This window comes from Sprattus sprattus (genome assembly GCF_963457725.1).
Source record: "Sprattus sprattus genome assembly, chromosome: 11".
NCBI lineage: Eukaryota > Metazoa > Chordata > Actinopteri > Clupeiformes > Clupeidae > Sprattus > Sprattus sprattus.
Genome location: NC_137909.1, coordinates 2,424,290 through 2,444,519, shown reverse-complemented (window position 1 = coordinate 2,444,519; position 20,230 = coordinate 2,424,290). Strand labels below are relative to the sequence as shown.

Here is a 20,230-nt window from a genome sequence, read left to right as displayed (position 1 = left end):
GAGCTTCATGCGAGTACACATTGCTATTAAGTGCGATTAGCATGCTAAGCGGAGATTTAGTTATGATTCTTATGTTGAGTCGACGTTATAAGGATGGGTTCATCCTGTTCAGATTTCGACTGGATGAGATATGAATGAGATCCATGCTGCCTAGTGTAATGTACACTTTTATATGTATTTAGTTATATTCGTTGTGTAATTGTTATCGTGAAGCAATAACTCCTGTTAATGTGATTCAGTGCAGTGCTGATAAGTCCGTATTCTCATTGCAGACAACACACACATACTGTATGTACGATCACAGGCATCGTCATGTAATGGAAATTGATGAATGCACATTAAAGGGAGATAAAGAATACTGCTTTGGTGATCGTGGGTGTTTTAACAGACTAGAACCAGCAAATACATTCACAGGTCACTCTTCAATGTAACGTAAAAGTTGACGCTAGCGGATATATGATTGCTAACTAATATGGACACTAGCGCTTGTTAGAACGTACATTATTTGTGATTATTTTTAGCCTATGATATGAGTTTATAGTGATGACTAGGCATCTTGTTAAGTAGCAAGTAAGCAAACAATTCTCCAAGAGCTCATGTCATGTACTCTTCATTTCTCCCTATCGCAAGTGTGGTCACACACATACACACAGCTGTATGGTTTATCTGCATTAGTATAAAAGCTAATGAACACATACGTTATCAATAACCTTCTCACGCAGACTAAGCGATCTCCAATCGTCTGTCTAAATGATTTCCCCATATATCGGAACGTCAGCATTTAACGTGTAAAAGCTGGCAACCGTTCATATTAACCCATTTAGGCCTAAAGCGCCTGGAAAAAATGCCTGTAAAACCTATAGGCGATTTCAGAAAAGCCCCCAAAACCTGAAGTTTTTCTAGAAATTCAGCAATTGTGTCAACGCCTACTACATTACTGATTTCTCAGCCCCTGTAACAGATAGGAACACAATTCAAAAAGTATTTGAGAGCTTACACCTGTGGCTTTCATGGGAATTTGAATTTGTATTTACAAATATTTACAATATTTACATACACCCTCTCAAAAGTAAACAAAATATGTAAAAGTGCAGGATCAGCACAAAACAGTAGAAAAAAAATGTAATAAGCTATATGACAAAGTATATAACAAAGTGAAATAAAGTATATAACTATATAATTATAAATATATAATTCTTATAGGGAAAGTTTTAACTTTTGAGTTGTTTACTTGTTTTATTATGAGCAGAAGGGAATACGATTAACATCTATTTTGTTGTCCGTTTAGTTTTTACATACCAGGGATATTTAATGCTCATTTGGACACTATGGATGGAGAATGGACCTGACAGTGTCAACCTTTGAGTTGTTTACTTGTTGTATTATGAGCAGAAGGGAATAAGATTTTGATCAACAATTATAACTATTTTGTTGTCCATGTAGTTTTTACATACCAGTGATATTTTTATGCTCATTTGGATACTATCACTGAGATACAGATGAACTAGTTTAGTGTCAAATATTCCATTCAAAGGGAAAAAACAGGAATAATTCAAATAAAAAACAAATTTCAAGTACATCTTATTTATCAACTGATAAATACTGTATGCTGGGCTGAAATGGAAGGCAACCAAAGCATTCACTATAATAAAGTCAAACGAGGATTCAGTAGCATTAACTGATTATAAACAACATTCTATAGGGACTGATTATTTGAAATACTAGAATATATAGTAATGCAAAGAATTAGAGAGTTGTCGATATAATTCGCTCGTTCACACTCGCTCACTGGAGAAAGTTTTAACAACATAGCAAGCTAGCTTAGTGTTAATATAGCCCTCTATGATACCATATTCCCTTTCATTTACCTCGAGTAAACCTACATTTAAGCAAGTAACAATCGTTAACAACTACAGATAACCATATTCTGTAACTACCAGTACTCACAACTCACTCCTTGCCTAATTTACTTAGAGCTATAATCCTGGCTGTCGCGGAGGAGACGTTACTTAGCAAAACGAGAAAGCCAACGATTTTTTTTTTTAACTACTAATGGCAAAACATTTGAGGCACTATCACATGTCTATTCTGATGCATTTCATTGGCCCAGAGGCCGACACTTTGGGCAAAAACCCCCCTTATACAGAAAAAACGACACAAACGCTTTCCCGGCCTTAAAGGTAGAATGACGCAACAGCGCTCCCGGCTTTAATGGTAGAACAGCGGTAATGCTTTCCCGGCTTAAATGGGTTAATAACCATTCACAGGCTCTGGGGAGCTATTGAATTATCAGTGTGTAAGACTTCTTGCAAGAAAGAGGGAATCGGCACATCTAACATATAGAATCTAATGAAAGTGTGGCGAGAATTCCAACTCGCAGCCTTACAAATATCTTCGACTGAGACGCCTTTCAATAAGGCCCAGGAGGAAGAGACGCCCTGAGTAGAGTGCGCACGCAACTTTACCGGCGGCTCTAAAGATAAACTCTTATAAGACAAAACAATAGCCTCCTCTATCCAACGTGAAAGGCTAGGTTTTGAAAGAGGTCTGCCCCTCACGTGTGCTCTAAAGCATACGAATAGTTGGTCAGATTTCCTGAAAGCACTGGTGCGTTCTATATAACAGCGGAGAGCGCGCACAGGGCACAGCTTATTCAAGGGCTCCTCCTCCGCCGAAGCGAAAGGGGGAGGCGAAAATACTGCCAACTCAATTACCTGATTGCGAAATGGAGTTGACACCACCTTAGGCGTGTAAGCGGCATTCTGACGTATAACCACTTTGTCACCAGCAATCGCGAAGTGTAGGCACAATGCGCTGACTGACAGAGCTCGCAAGTCACCCACGCATTTTTCTGACACCAAAGCCAACAACAGCGCGGTTTTAAATGAAACAAGTTTCATATCTACTGTCTCAAGGGGCTCGAACGGAGGACCTGTGAGAGCGCGTAAAACCACCAGCAGATCCCAACAGGGTACTAAGTGCCTATCGGGCACTCCGAGACGCCTAACGCCAGCCATAAAGCGTGACGTTAGAGGGTGATTACCTGGAGTTTTACCATTAATGCCTGCATGGCAGGCCGAAATAGCCGCAAGGTAAACTTTGAGAGTGGAAGCCGCCTTCCCCTCGTCAAATAACTGCTGCAGGAACTCTAAAATGACGCTCAGAGCGCAGTTGACAGGGTCGCACTGCCGTGCGACACACCATTGATCAAATCTGCGCCCCGCGTATAGAGGGATCGTGTCGACAGAGCCCGAGCACTCTGTATTGTGGACACCACTGCATCAGACAGCCCCGAAGCTATCAGCCTGCTCCTTTCAGGTTCCAGGCTCTGAGCTGCCACAGCTCCGGTCTGGGATGCCATATCGTGCCGTGCGCCTGCGTCAGGAGATCTCTCCGTAGAGGCAGCGTCCATGGAGGTTGCACTGACATTCTGTATAGATCCGCGCCCCATGGTCGATTGTGCCAATGGGGGGCTATTAATATCAATTATCTGCCCTCATCCCTTATCCTGCTCACCACCTGCTGAAGGAGAGAGATCTGGGGAAAAGCGTAAAGACGCATGTTCTGCCATTGGTGGCCCAGCACGTCTACACCTAACGGGGGGTTGTCTCCCCCCAGCGAGAACCAGAGCGGGCAGCGGGTTTCTCTCTGTTGGCAAACAGATCCACCTGAGCTCTGTGAAAACGTAGCCAGACCTGCTCGATCACCTGAGGGTGAAGACACCAGGCTGCAGCCTGTGGATTGCCCCTCGACAGCAAGTCCGCGCCCCCAGTTGAGGTGGCCCGGAACATGAACTGCTCTGAGGGAACTGATGCGAGCTGCTGCCCACAAGAGCAGGCGGGATGCCAGACGATGCAGCGTCGGAGAGCGAACACCCCCCTGGCAGTTTATATACGCCAGGGCAGATGTGTTGTCTGTTCTGACTAGAACGTGCTGACCGTTTATTAAGGGCAGAAAGTGCTGCAGCGCCAGGAAAATCGTCTTTAGTTCTAAGACATTGATGTGTGACTCGGCCTCCGCCGCAGACCAGAGGCCGTTTACTGACTGGAAATATGCGTCTTTTAGATCGATGGAGGTGAACCAATCTCCCGGTCTTATGTATTGAACTAGCAGACAAGGGGTCAGCATCCTGAATATCATCGTCATGAGAGCTTTGTTCAGAATACGGAGGTCTAAGATTGGTCGATATTTTCCGTCCTTTTTTGGGACTAGAAAATAGCGACTGAAGAACCCCCTGTTCTCTTCTCCGAGAGGTACAGGCTGTATTGCTCCCTTTCCTAGAAGGGAGTATATCTCCTTCTGTAGGAAATGCATTTGGTGCGGTGGCACTAACGTTTGAACCATGCCCCTGAACCTCGGCGGGGGACGGGCAAACTGGAGCGTGTAGCCTACTGAAATGGTCTTTCGAACCCAAGAACGACACTGCGCATGCTTGCCAGCTCTCCACACAATCGTGCAGGCTCGCTCATATTCAATCTGTCTAGATCTGTGCCCGCTCTGACTAAAGAGGGAGACGAGATCTGGGGTTGCCCCCTTGGTTTGAATAAAAAATGCGGGATGTGTGTGTGCAGTAGGGACACTGCGGGGGGGAGTTACACAAGCATGTCGAAACGCTGCGCCTAAAGGGACAGTTGGGACAGATACATTTTGTGTGTTTGGTGTAACTTGACAAACCGTAGCTGGCATGATTTTTACATGCGAGAAGCGGGCCAATTTCCCTGGTGGTGAGGATTCCACCTCTCCCCCTCTCATCTTTTTCAGCCGCAGATCAGGAGGCTGAAGAGTTTCCGCGACCTCTCCCCTGCCTGGCAGCATGCTGGCGTGCTCCGCGGGGTGCGCTCTGCGTCTGGAGTGGAGCGGGCTGACGCGAGTCGGGTTGCTCCGGAAGGCGGAAGGGGTGCCTGTGCCATCCACGGCGCGTCGGGACCTTAGCTGGTGGCGGTGCTGGCGAATGGAATCCGCTGCGCTTGACTCCTGTGGCTGGAGTCACAGGAAAACGATGAAAACTAAGACAACATTTGATAAAATTGACATAAAGCATCGTTTTCCTGTGATGGACGTTTCTCTCAGGCAACTTTGGTGAATCAAACTTTCGCGAATCAACTTTCGAGAATCAAACAGGTAGACTCTAGCTGTGAGATTGCATTATCGAGTGGATTGAAAATAGGGCCAAGTGATAACGAGTTGTGACTTTTTCCACTACAATGTTTTTGGGATGCAAATATATCACTCTTTTGAACACATATTGTTTTGGGAAGAGAAACTTTTTATTTTGCTGGGTCTAGCAAACCTGCCGGACTACTTTCGGTTTGACCAAAACTGGACGAGAACTCTGCTCACAGGACGCTGTCGGGGGTAAGTGATGCATGATTGCATGACACTGGTGACGGGGAAGCCATACAGATTCATGTCTTAAAAACCGAACTATCCCTTTAACAGGTGGTTAGCAAGCTAGTCAGCAACTGGCTAGTAACAGTTACAATACAGTGACTCGACTACAGAATAAAACAAGCCAATAAACTTGAGAGCTAGTGAAGGGATAAACCCGACTCACCGGCTACAAGAGTTTTAAGCACACAAGATAAATTAGCAAGTAGCAAATTTTTTCTTGAGCGTAACAAGAAGTGTGATGTTCGGTAAGAATACCTAACGTTGAAAGTTGAAAAAAAGAGACCGAGATGCGTCAAGCGCTCATATTCATGCGCTCCTGAGGGGGCGGGCTCAGGAGATGATTGACGCATCTCAGCCTTCCAGGCGTGAATGAATAGTGTATTCGAAGTTGGATGCGTGACTACGTCACTTCCCATCTGGTAATGTCCTAGGTTCTACGACAAGGAACAGTGCTTTTCTTTGAAGAATAAGACATTTCTAAGTGACCCCAAACTTTTGAATGGTAGTGTATGTCCTGGTGAATGTGTGGTAAGTCCCAGGATAGAGGGTTTTTTCTTTCTTTTGTTTTGTCCCTTGTCTTCCCAGTAGTCAGCCCCGGTACTGGTCCAGCCACAACACCTTATAGGCCCAGGGAAGACGGTCTCCGTAGTGTGAAACTTCACCTAGTGACTAGTGTTGCCTTGCTGTGTCTCCCTTAACATATCTGAGTGGTTCACTTGAAGTTTGTAGGGTTGTTGCCTAAAGGGTTTTGTGCACTTATTCACGTGTGGTATTGAGACCGTAGCTTCCTCTAGCTCCCTTCCCCTAATCAGTGGGTAGACTGATTAACAGGCAGCTGTTACTATTCCCTTTATGTGTTCCTTGACCACACTGTACAACTTCCTTCATGGAATTTAGATAAAGATATACTTTTGTAAAAACGTACCTGTGTCTGTACAATTATTGGGGCAGAGTTCCCTTTGCTCTGACACTATCATGAGTTAGATGAAGGGGTGGCGTAGTCAGCTGTACTAGGGGGCGCTACACACACATTCCTGCCATTTAGGCCTGCAACACATTCCAGAAAAAGTTGGGAAGGGGCAATTTAGGGGTAGTAATGCAGTAGAATAATTAAAAAATTATGCGATTTGAAACTACTGATTACAGGTCATTGTAATCATGGTACAAAAGCAGCATCCAGTCCTTTAGAAGCAAAGACGGGCCGATGATCACCAGCTTGCCAACAAATGCATGAGCAAATTATTGAAATGTTTAAAAACAATGGGCCTCATTCTCGTTCATTTTCTGAAATTCTTCTGAAATGTTACCTACGCGACTTTGTAAAAACAACGTTAGGGAAACACTTCCGCCGCACGCTTGAAAATGCGTTCTAAGCAGCCGAAGTCTTCTCAGCTGTGTTCCTCCGGATTAGTTTCTTACATTGATGCGTGTGAAAGTGAATTTGCATACATACACGCCCCGCCAGATCCTTATTAAGGCACGCAACCATAGAAACGCGTGCTGTCGGAATCTCCCGAATCCACACAAAAGCACCTCGTAAGGGGAGTCATGTCTAAGCGTAAAGCGAGCAAAAAACGCAGATTTAACTTAACCGGTGCAGACACTGAGGTACTGCAGGATGTATATGTGTCAATTCTATTCCACTATGGCTATTTTAACGTGATTGGGTTTAGTGTTTATTTATTTATTCACTTACATTTGCAGTGTTCATGTACATTTACATTCACATTCAGTCATTTAGCAGACGCCTTTGTCCAAAGCGACGTACAAGGGAGAGAACAGTCAAGCTACGAGCAATAGAGACCGTCGGCCATCTTGTGGTTATTTGAGGAAAAGCATTTGAGAAGATTCCGGCAGAGTTACGACTGCTATTTCGCGTTCTGAAAGTCTTCTGAAGTTCAGAAGAAATCCCAGATGAGAAAACTATTGAGAATGGCAAATGTTTTCCTAAATCCACCGAAGTGGAGTTCAGAAGAAAGTCCTTCTTAAAGTCTTCTCAACTGCTGTCGAGAATGAAGCCCAATGTTTCTCCCACTCCGGACGAGGATAATCAAGGTGAAGAGTCAAATCCAGAATGACTATGAATTATATCTGACCAATTGCATAAGGGGGAAATAAGTACTAGGCCTATACTATACTAGGCAATCTAACTATACGTTCAATGACCCATCCGCCATCAATGTAGCTATAAAATATTTGATGGACAGCCCTGTTCCATGAGGGCATGACCTACTTTTTACAAACATAGAGGTTCACAAAGTGTAAACTGCTTAAACATCAGGAGAGTTGCAAATGAGAGTTTGCAAAAAGTTCATGTCTTTCAGGGGGGATCCCATTGTCAGGCATTAGGGCTCTGTTTACTATATGTTAAGTTTTTGTTTGTGTATATATTAGAGCTGTGAAAAATAACGCGTTAACGCGTTATGATTAATTTACAGGATTAATCCGTAATTTTTTTTTAACTCATTTAACGCATGTGCCGAATGAGCTTCCAATAAACCCACAATCGACTGTTCGCAAAACCCCTCCCTAGAACGTCCCTCGTCCAATCCTACCTGAGCAACCTCTACTAACATAAAGTAAGAGGGTCAGACATCCTCTAGGTCTGATGAGCATGGTGAAACGCGTTCATACTGGACTTGTAGATCTGACACAAGGTACCCTGAGATTTTAGAGCGACACGTTGTTGTTTTTCCGCATTTCTAAAGCCCAAAACAAGGGAGGAAAGGAGCCCGCTGTGGATTTAACAGTGTGGGAGACCCCGCTCCCAACTCAATGTATCAAAGATCAACAAACACACATGTCTGCTCCAAAGTAAACTAAGCTTCTTGAGCTTTCCAGCTAGCGAACTAGCTATCGTCGCTGTCGGGCGGAAACCTCGTATGTCCAAAATGACTACTTTTCAGGAAACACCAAAAACCGTTTAAATTCTAAATTAACAAATGCTGTGGTTTCAAAATTGGCACAACAACTCAGACTGTGACTATTTAACTATGTTTCGTGCTTTATTTTGAAAATTGTCCTAATAACGTCTTTAAATGGTTTCTGACCGGCAAATTTGTTCCATGGAATGTGACATACAAGGTTTGTTTCGCATTGGATGCAGCGTCGCGCTGCGTTTTGTCTGACAGTGTGGACACATGTGTCCAATTTCCGATTTCAGTACGATTTAAATTGGAGATTGGACACATGTGTCTCCCCAAATCTAGATTCATTGTGTCCGACTTGAGTCCGACTGGACTTCGATGTAAACCCCTGGATACACGATTCGATTCCGCTGGGAATTGGACTGGGCGCGCATGTGTCTCTCGAATCTAGATTCAAATTGGACAACAACAACTTTTGCACGTGCTTGAGATCGTGCCCACAGACATATACATGCATCATATATGTCTATGATGTGATAATCGCTGCTAGACGCTCAGTTATTGTGCTCCCTCTCATTCACGTTGAAATACTGAAACCGAAACTGAAACTTTGAAACTGGAACGCAACTGTTTGGGACAGAAAGGGCTAATTCAGTGAACAAATATTTTCATATTACTTTTCCACCAGTTGTTAGTCATGTAATCCATTCATATCGATGTGAATCAATCAATACTAATACAACTTTAACTGTGGTGTGTTTTTGTTTCATTTCACAACGTATTTACTGTATAATCAACGGTAGCAGATGTAAACATTCCGCATTTGATTTTAACTGACGCGGCCAAGATCTAGATGTGTCACTGCCATGTGCTTTGAGATAGAGCAGTTAACCCCCCATGGAGACCCCATGGAGAGAATTGGATGGGATCGGAGTGCTGCCATCATGTGCCCGCACTGTGAGCCTCGTAACATTGTAGTCTAGCTTAGGCTACAATTATCTGTATTCGGCCTAAAATAAAACACTTTAAGTTTGAAGTTTAAATCATAGGCCTACATCTTGTCTAATCTGGCTGGTAAGCTTCACTTCAGTTAAACATTAGATCAGTTAACGATTCAATAACCGGATAGAAGAGATGTTTCACCCAAACTTGCTGATTAGGACACTCCCCTATTGATGCGACTCGGGCTGGTTTAATTTCACATTTCGCCTTTTAAAGGCTTCCAGACTAAACGTTGCTGTTCATCATCGTCATTTTTATTAAGAAAAGACCACCACTACCATTATTACGGTCAAAAATAACTGAGGGCCTACGAACTTCACCACGTCCTTCCTCTTCACTATTGGCTACTGACACAAACCTCTAGTCAAAAGACAGCATTTCGTTTACAACTTGTGTAATCGCCATCTCTCGTTTTAGGGGCTTGGTTTTGAATTGTCTACACAGCAGCAGAAACTCTTCTATAGTTCACTAAATAGTGCCAACGTGTTTAACAACCTCCAAACTTACCCATGTAGCACTCACTCCTCTCCGTCAACTTCCCAAGCCCCCTCTGGTCAAAATACTTGTCTTAATAATAATTCAAAGAACTACTAGCCTACCTGCCACAATAATTGCCTTTTAACGAGATTAGTTTTTTTTTTTTTTTTTAAGTAGATACAACTTAACCCAATATAAAATGAAAAGATTGTTTTAATCAAGAAAGAAAATGATCTTAAATAACACCTTTATGACAGTCACCAAATATTATGTACAGGTATGTGCTGATATTGAGAAAAATACAATACAATAACAGAGTATTAAGAAGATTATTATTAATATTATTACATAAGGATCATCATTTTGATGATCTAAAATGATGATCCTTATGTAATAATATGGCCTTGTATCAAATCAACGGTTATTGCTCTCAGGTTGTGCCATATGCATACTGTTGTGTTCTGTATTACTGTTCTATATTGTGCTACCACTAGGAGGCACTGTTCCGCAATCAATCCTAGCTAATTTACGAATATAGAGCAGAAGAAGAGTCAACCTCAATGCTACCAGTCACGTACTTTCGTGCTTTTCAGTAAAGAGTGTTAATATCATCCTGCTTGTCGTTATTCTGAAGAAACCTGTGATTAATTTGATTAAAAATTTTAATCGTTTCACAGCCCTAGTATATAGGTCTTTTTTTTGTGCATTCATTTTTTTTGTGATACCATTGAAATAGGATAGACAAAAGTATATTTGATATGTTTACTTGCGATGACACAAAATATTTCCAATGCAAACCTAGGCAACAGGGATGTAAACATTATAAGTTGGAATGTAAAGGGTATTAATCATAATGTTAAAAGGTAGAAAGGTTCTCTCACACTTGCAACATCTTGAGGTAGGCATAGCAATGCTACAGAAAAACTCATCTATGCAACAGGGATCATATTAGGATTTATAGAGACTGGCTCAGACAAATGTTTCGTTCAAAATTTGAGTGCAAAAGTAGAGGAGCAGCCATACATATTCACAATGGAGGAATGTAACAAAGTATTTTTACTTTGTTTCTGTACTTAAGTACATTTCTACGCATCTGTACTTTACCTAAGTAAAAATAATAGTGCATACTTTTTACTTTTACTCCATTACAATTTGCAGCTATAATCTATACTTTTACTCCACTACATTTCTACAATATGCGTTGTTACTCGTTACATTTTATGAACACAGTTTGCCAAAAAAGTTGCCAACACAAAACTATGGATTGTGTTGCTGTTTTGGAAGTGTAAACCAATCAGGTGTCTCTATCAACTTCAATGATATCAGAGTGCGCGTTTGGCAGCAGCACTAGCGGTAGCTTTGCCTGTTATACCTGAACATTCAACAGACAGCCTGACTAACTGCCTATTCAACATGGATCCAGAGTCAGCAGCAAATGGTTAACATGACCATTGTTGGGTCTCAAAGCATTGTGTTTGATGACAACATACACACCTCATGCATCTGGAGAGGTTTTCACAAAGAAGTAGACATTTAATCTTTCCTAATTAACTGTAGGCACTTTAATAGCGATGATTGGCATTTACCGTTCCCCAGAATCTGTGAGGCACATTTACTGATCTAAAATTCTAATTGACAACAAATGCAATTCCTTTAATAGAAGAAGGGATGTGCAATGTGTTATATCTAATGCAAGAAATGCAAGAGAAAGAAACAAATGACAAATGTTTAAGGCGTTCAAATTATGAAATGTTTTATCACATGACCATACAAATGTTATCTATGCATTATATGTTTACATTTTGACAGGCACATGGTAACATGGAGCATGACTTGTTAGTGTTGCCATTGTTATATTTAATTTTAAATTACATTAATTGCCCTTCTTTTTCTGTTGTTCTTGAAAGAAGTCATTGCATGCTACCGTGAGGGCCGCCACGAGCACCACAAACTCGTTGAAGTCCACCTCATTGTCTTGGTTGGAGTCCAAGTCATTCATGATCTTCTCCACCAACAGGGGATCCTTCTGAGACTGAAAACAACAGCAGATATGATATAGGTCAGAAATCTTTTAGAGCACTCTTGTACATAAGAGCAATTAGAAACGAGCTCAGTCTCTCCTGAGAGTTATTATTATCATCATCATCATCATCATCATCATTATTATTATTACATTTAGTCATTTAGCAGACGCTTTTATCCAAAGTGACGTACAAAGGAGAGAACAGAGTTAGGGTAGAACAGTTAGAGTAAGGCTAGAAGTTTCCATGACATGGACACTTTTAAATGAGAGTTGATTGACATTTAAGTAATAAAGACATGAATCGGTTAGAACAAGATTGTGCCATAGGCATATCAATCATTCATATCATGTAAGTCTTCATTTACTTACAATTGTTCAATTATCTTTCATCACCAGCTGCTTAACAAACGCATTGTGCAACATTGTGAAACCAGCTGAAGCAGAGTTTTGGCACATAAAGAGATGAGATGTTGAGAGAAGGAGGAAAAAGGAGAGAGAGACAGAGAGAGAGAGAGAGAAAGAGAGAGACAAAGCATAAGTCAAGAGAACAGTTCAAGCAAGAGTAAGATAAGATACCCAGTGCACTTAAAATGGCTGGTTAAATACCACAATCTTAATTTCCATTAATTTCCACAAACCAATCCCAACTGTATTGTCCTGTCTCTAATGACAATGCCCTTTGGCTCAACAGTGGGTTCTTCTTTGTCTCTCAGACTTGAGCACAATGGCCAGATATTCAAAACATAAATATGTACCTAAATCATTCAAGCACCATAACTCTTGAGCCAGTTCTCCTCAAGAAACATAAGCAACAATTTCTTTCCAGAGATAAAAATCATTGATCAAAATGATCTTATTTGTGAGTGATCTTTTGGCGCCATCATTGCCAGTGCTCTGTGGCATTTTGCAGACCTAGGGTGTCGCTCAAGGAAGGAAGGATCATTGACAGCTGCAATTCAAGAATGCTACGTCATCAAATTCCGCCGAAGGACTGTTCCGATCTCTAGGATCCTTTGAATTCTACCAAGGATCGATTTTTTTTTTTAAACTAGCAGAATTGAAGGCGGGACCTTTTCAATGACACACACCTGCACACGTATTGTTCTATTGTTTGTTCTCCAATGCAATGAAGGAGTCTTGCCTAGCCTCTGAAGGACCAAACTTGGAAGGGCCCGTCCTACCCATAGATATATACAAAAGGCCTTTATATATATTTATCTCCCTCTGGAACGAAATACTGTTTTCGGATTGGCTAATGGGGTGTACATTAAGTTCGTACAACCGGACACCTTGGACGTAGTCCCAGTAGAAAAGTTAAATCGCCGTTCCATATCAATGCTCTTGTATGGTTACCATTGACAACCAACGTAACGTGTTTTTTTTTTCTTCAAAAAACGCACTACTTTCTCTAACGGGAGCACTAGGCTTCAAATTAAGAATTCATCAGGTTATTATGCATATTAAGTTTCCTAAAAATAAAGGAAATTCTAAATAATAATAATAATAATAATAAAACCATTTTTGGATGTTGTAAACGGGAGATAAGCGGGATAACGGCCTTCGAGCTGTACAGTTCTGGGCCTCGTTTCCCGATAACGACGTATCTTAACGGCCTACGTGGATTTTCGCGACATCGTAGACTAAGTAACACTTTCTATTTACGTGCGTTTCCCAACCATCAACTTAAAGTCAGGTGCACGAGCGCAACGTGCACGAGTTCTTAAGTAGCTCTTAGGAGCTGTTTACGTCAGGTTAACCTGTTTACGTTAATTGCTGTGAAATTAGCTAGCCTATGCGTGCATCGAACGTGCAATGTGCACTGAATTCGGGGCGGGGATAGTAACGCCATCTCCAGCAGAGTAGCCTATTTAAACTGTGTTCCCATTGTAAGGACATTTATTACGATCTGTCTGAGAGTGGGCTGTCAAAGCTAGCATCATCGAAGTCATACAGTACAGTAGGCTACATACATTCAATAAAATGAACCTACATTTGAGTCCAACTGCATGACCATTCTTACCCTACACTTACCCTTACAATAAAGAAGTGATCCTATTTCAACCATAACTTCATTTTAAATTATGTCTTTCTTTATGACATTTAGTTTATAGTTTAGACAGCAACGTTGACATCTACAGTATATTCAACTGCATCCACTACATAATCTCAAACTTTATTTGTTGGTAACTCTCCAAAAAGGCTACCATTAACACATTTCTTAATGAAAAGGAAACATGCATCACAATAATACTTCAGTGTAACCTGTACCTATGTGGAGTGCAAATATGTCTTGCCATTACACTACCCAACAGCTCTACGTCTGCTAACATTACAGAATGCATAATTCCTACGGGCACTGCACTAGTTTTGTATAGCCTAATCTTTATTTTCAAATACTCAATATTCTTTATTTCTATTTTGATGGGAATAGGCAGGTGAAACAATGACATTCTCATGATGTGCTATACACAGAAACATCGTTTGGATTTCTTCTACAATAGGCCAAACGACACCTCTGGATAAGGTGTTGAGGGGGTTGAAGCGTACGTCATGCGTGACTGTATGAGCTATGAAACTAGCGATTTAAAAAAAGTTTCAATGAAGAGTATGGTTGCAAATATATATGTATACAACCATCTAGCTAGAAAGCTACCATATAAGCCAATGGAGTGGTGGCATAAGCGCTAATTGTGCCATAAAACTACTGTTTGAAAGCTTCAGTTAAGACCTACATACTCTCCATTGGTCGCGTAGCACATTTCAGATCAAACCGAGTCATTATAAACATATAAAAAGTTGTGTAGATAGCTTTATTAATGTAAAATATTCCTCGCTTCAAGTAGCCATGTTTTTTTTTTAAATTCCCCTTTCTTCCGAACGACGGTCGAACGACGCCCCTGGTGGATTAAATCACTAAGTGTGAAGTTACTACTGGTCCTGACCACACGTAGAATTATTCTCAACGAAAGATACACTTAAGCTAAGTGCCGCGTCGGGAAACCTGTCTGCAACGTAGGATTCCTCTTACAAACGATTTCAAGTGCTTTTTAGGCTAAGTGCTCGTTCGGGAAACGAGGCCCTGTACGTTATCCCTTACCTATGGTCCTACCAAGGGAGCATCCTTGACTTTGACAAAACACCCCCTGTGTATTATTAAATGACCCCCATTATTTATTCCCCTGACAAGGTGAAACTTGGGTGGCAAGCTAGGTAATAAACATAGATTGCAACCGATGCATAAGCACTTATTACCAGTACCGATGCCCAAATGTGGTATCTAACAAGTTTGCTAACTTCACCTCAAGACGTCTAGCTGACGAAATGGTCTGACTAGGCTTATGATTAAAACAAGGAAGCTAACCACTTTGCAATAACTTCAAGTAAGTGAAACAACACAGTAGCAAGCCAGCTAATACGTTATTACTAATTCATAATAGTGTTTATTTGACCAAAACATCTTGAAAAAAACGTAGATGCTACGTGCAAATTAAAATTTTCCCATCATGGCCAAACTTTAATCTGGTCAATTCAAAACAGTAGGCCACTACACTTAGCTCAAAAACATTTAAATTGCACAACTATTCCAACTCCAAATCAGATTTATAAATGGTAATACTTTAGCTATGTTAAGGTGGAAAAACAATTTTTTCGTCACCTTGCTAACGTGGGACTTGAAACTTGAAACAACAAAACTTGTGACCTCGGATTTAATCCAGGGATTCACTTCCCCATATTATGAACAGCATTTGTCTTTTGGTTTTAAACCTAGTAGGATCTCGTTTAACTTTAAGAAAGTATTGTTCATCCACTTATTTATCACTAAAAGACAAGTAGTAATAGAGTTTATAGCTGCAGCATCATTTGGTTCAGCACAGATGTACAGTTGCGTGTCATCTGCATAACTACGGAAACATACATCGTGTTCGCTAATGATGTCCCCAAGTAGCAGCATGTATAATGAGAATAATAATGGACCAAGGCAGCTCCTTTGTGCAACCCCAAAGCAGATGTCATGTTTCTTAGACACATGATCTCCAAGTCTAAAGAAAACTTGCTCCTTTTGATGTAAGTTCTAAACCATGATTAAAACCCCTTTTCGTGTTTGACCTATATTAAAAAAAAAGGATAACACCCATAACCCAACTCAAATTGGTCATTGGGATTTACGGTGCATCATGGCTAGAAAATGCTGGCCTGGGTACCAGACGAATGTAGCCCCGCCCACAACATTTGATTGGGAAGTTCGGTCTGGCATTGCTCCGTTGAGGAAACCAGAAGCTGTTCTGACCAATCAAAAGGTCTGTAGACTGAGTTTCCATAATGAAAAGCAGATTTGTCTTTAAAAAAACGCTATGCAGAGGGCAGGTTTAATTCTTAAAACTTTGGATAACCAAACGAAAATACTATTTTACGGATGTCCCCCTCATAGCTCTCAAGAACCCAATACCCACAATACATACAAATCAAATCCATTTTTCAGAAGGTAACATTCTAATAGAGCAGCGCAGCCACAGGTAAAGAGGAAGAGGGAAGGTGAGGAAAAGGAGGTACAAAAAAGGAGGTAGGAGATGATTGCTGACATTTTAAGACATTAGGGGACGCTACACTAAGAACGTTACCTATTTGACCAGCAACTTTAGCCAATCAAACATTAACGTGCCCATCAATGTGAGCAGTGTTGGGGTAGTTACTCAGAAAAAGGAACTAGTTACAAGTTACTTCCGAAAATTGTAACTAGATTTAGTTTTACTTTATTAGTTACTGCATTTGAAAAGTAACTTCACTACTAGTTACTTTACTTTCCATTTTTTTAAGCAAATGTCCAAATTTACCGTAAAGCTACATGGACAAACATCATGGCCCTTTCATCACTTTATTTTCAATTTTCAATAAAGGGCATCTCTTAGCTCTCATAGTGTATTGTAATTGTAAACATGTAAAACAAAAGGGCATATAAAACTCAGCCATCCACTTGAACGGACATTAACCCTGTCCTCACTGTCTGACCAAAGATGCCTCACTTTAAAATCCACAAACAGGATACAAGTGGCCATGTATGGTGGGGACATTCAGGTGGGTCATTCAGCAGTAACACATTAAAAATAGGCCAAAAACAGGCTTTTGGAAACATGAGAACCCACTAAACCAAATTGGGGCCTACTCCTGAGAACAAAACCAGCTTGTTGTAGGAATCACTGTTGTGGGTTAAGAGAAAAGCTCATACTCAAAGTCACTCAACATAAATTGTGAATTTCCAAATACAGTGCCCTCCACAATTATTGGCACCCTTGACTGTTCTGCCCTGTGCTTATTCAGGTCTGCAAATGTATATTGCTTGTATTGTTGTTATGGAAACGAACACAGTATAGTATTGGACATTTACTTTGACATCATTCAAATGTTCATCTCGTGGAAATGGTAACAGCTGTTATCCAGAAACATAGTTATGCGATGTAATGCTAAACACGTAGTGAGTAGGCCTACATAGGCTTTACTTATCCACAACGAAGTGTCTGTTGGTATTACAAAAGGACCACCAGTAAGACTGAATTAAATGTTATGAATATCTCAGCCTTCACATTTAATGAGAAAAAACAGCCTGTCACTTTGATCTGACGTCCTGCCTTTCTGCCGTTCTGATTCTATGCTCATACATCGGTTTTGCTATCCTTGTTAATTTATTTTATCTGTATGAGTGTTTATGTTGTTCAATTTGACACATAGTGCATTTAACACGCAGATTTTTGTCCTTTCGAGCAACAAAGTAAAAGTAATGAGAATATCGCTACTGGTTGAACCCTCCTGTCTCCGTCTCCGTCTCATCCATTTCCCCGCTTCCCTCCTTCTCCGCTCCAGCAGCCACGTCACTCAAATCATTCAAATCGGTCTCTGTGGCAACGGTGCCAAAACAAGCACACAGGCAGGAAGCATGCACGCGCCACTAAAAGAGAACTTTACGGACTGGCAAAAAATGGCTTGGGTAACGCAGGAAAGCTCTTAACTGAGGTCTAGTAAAGTAATGACATTACCAATATTTTGCGTGTAATGCGTTACTGTACTCCGTGACCAATAATAGTAACGTCGTTAAAGTAATCCGTTACTTTGTAACTCGTTACCCCCAACACTGAATGTGAGTATAAGCCAAATGTGTTGTTTATTAGCTCATCCATGCCAAATGTGTTATTTATTGGCCCATCCATGCCAAATGTGTTGTTAATTAGCCCATCGATGCCAAATGTGTTATTTTCAGTGCTGCCCCTAACATGTGTACATCAGAAGTCATTGTAGTCTTCCAAAATTTTGTCGGAGTGGGGTGGGTGACATGCTGAGATCTCTGTGTTAACCAGTACTGGTGCTTCACATTAGCAACACCTAAGCAACCACACTGAAGAACAACCAACCAAAATACAATAATCGACCCTGGTAAACTTCATATTCAATTATTTTATAGCAACACTCTAGAAGCACCTTGTAGACTTTAAGACTGCCTTCAGACTGCCTTTCTGACCTCTCTGAACTTCCAAAGCTTTTACCTTGCTTATTATTTGAAGCTTCAACCCCAGGAAGTCCAGGGCTAGATTCAGGCTCTTTGGTGGATCTGACACACTCTGATTCTTTGAAAATTAGTGTGACTTTAAACAGTGGTCACATTTGTTTGAATTCACAAGTTCAGGTACAATTATATGTAAGTTGCATGCATGTCAAATCTGCATTTTTCCATAAAATCACTATCAAATAATCATACTTTGAAAAAGAAGTTGGGATATCTGCAAAAAAACATGTACCACAGCGTTGAACCGTTTTGATAACTTGAGATGATTCTCTAAGGCCTTAGGCTATAAACATGAAAGCTCTTAGTCACTCAAGTTCATGGGCAAATAATTGGCCATTTAACATTCATGACCCTGTCACTATAGTATCAAAAGGCATCATAAGGAAGGCTTATGGCCTTGAATCCTAAAAATGCAGAGAGGGGGCTGTTAATAACCCTCCCCATCCTAGCATAAAGCCTTTTTACAAGAACAAAACAAAAACACACAGTTGTGATATGGAATTTCCATTTTGGAAAATCAATGTCTGGGTGACATTTTACATGCAAGTCGACAAATAATTATATATCTACTACCATTTACTTCAAAACAGCCAAATTGCAGTTGACCACTGTATTCGTTTAACCTGTAGGAGATTATCTTTTTCGACAATTTTGTGACAAAAAAAAGAAAGAGACTTTCTTCCTTTTCCCTAGCCAATTAAAGCCCGTCAAAATGTACTGAGACGACGTAAGAACACTCTTGGGACCTGGAGTGTTCTAAGACGTTAGCAACACCCTTTGGAGTTGGAGTGTTCTAAGACGTTAAAAACACCCTTGGGACCTGGAGTGTTCTAAGACAATAGAAACACCCTTGGGACCTGGAGTGTTCTAAGACGTTAGAAACACCCTTGGGACCTGGAGTGTTCTAAGACGTTAGAAACACCCTTGGGACCTGGGTGTTCTAATAATCTTTCACACCAATTTACATCCCTGAACTCATTTCACTGATCTCCACATAGAATAAAATCATTAAAAATAAAACCTCTATCAATTTAGGATACGCATGACAATCTTATAGGATAGCGGTCATCAGATCATCCCTTAAAAAGCCAAACCTTGACCCCTGGCAAAGTCCAGACATATACCTAACCTCCCATCCAGTCACAAATAGCTGAATAAGCAATAATAAGGAACTTTGTTCTTTTTTACACAGTAACAACATCCAGTGTCATCAAATCAAATATATGCATTAGCTTCTCTGCAATTACCATTTCAGAAACATGCCATGAAGATTAAGCTTAAGTTACTCCTATGTTTGTATTTTAAATGTAAATTGAGAGATTTATTTATAAAATGAACATGTATGAAAAAATGAATATGTATGAAAAATATCATGAATGGAACAGTCTTCTTCCACATAGGATAGAATAATATAATCAAAATAATAATTAAAAAAATAACCCTAAAACCCACACACACATACACAATGTAGGGATTGTAGCATGCAGAATATATCCTGGTGACGTTGCTTTCGTATTGAAACAGTTAATTCACTGGTAATTTAATCAAATAAATCCTATTAACCATGAACACATTTTAACCACTGGTTCTAACCTGTGTCATATTTCAGTAATAAACAAGGCTATGGGATATGTAAAGCATCTTGAACTTTTAATGGAATTAAAAATATAAATTAAATTAGAGACCTTTGGATAAAAAAATAGTTTGGCAAACTGTCAGTCTATCTTGATGATATAATGGTATTTGTGGTTAAACACAACAGCAGAGGTGACTTACCATTAGGAAATCAGTGAGTTCGCTGTTTAACAGCTCTTTAAGTTCCCCCTTGTTCAGTTTAAACTTGTCACCCTCATTTCCAGAGTAGTTGTGGAAGACGGATATAAGAGCATCCATGGCGCCCTCCAGCTTGCTCGGCAT

General features: G+C 40.6%; 1 protein-coding gene across 1 annotated transcript; it reads right to left on the bottom strand.

The window, feature by feature from the left end:
* Window positions 1–11,610: 11,610 nt before the first annotated feature.
* Window positions 11,611–20,230, bottom strand: s100z (S100 calcium binding protein Z; the record flags this gene model as incomplete). The annotated part of the gene is made up of 2 exons (XM_080847168.1): window positions 11,611–11,769; window positions 20,090–20,230. 2 exons carry the CDS (start codon window positions 20,228–20,230, stop codon window positions 11,611–11,613), a joined length of 300 nt encoding a protein of 99 aa, XP_080703294.1.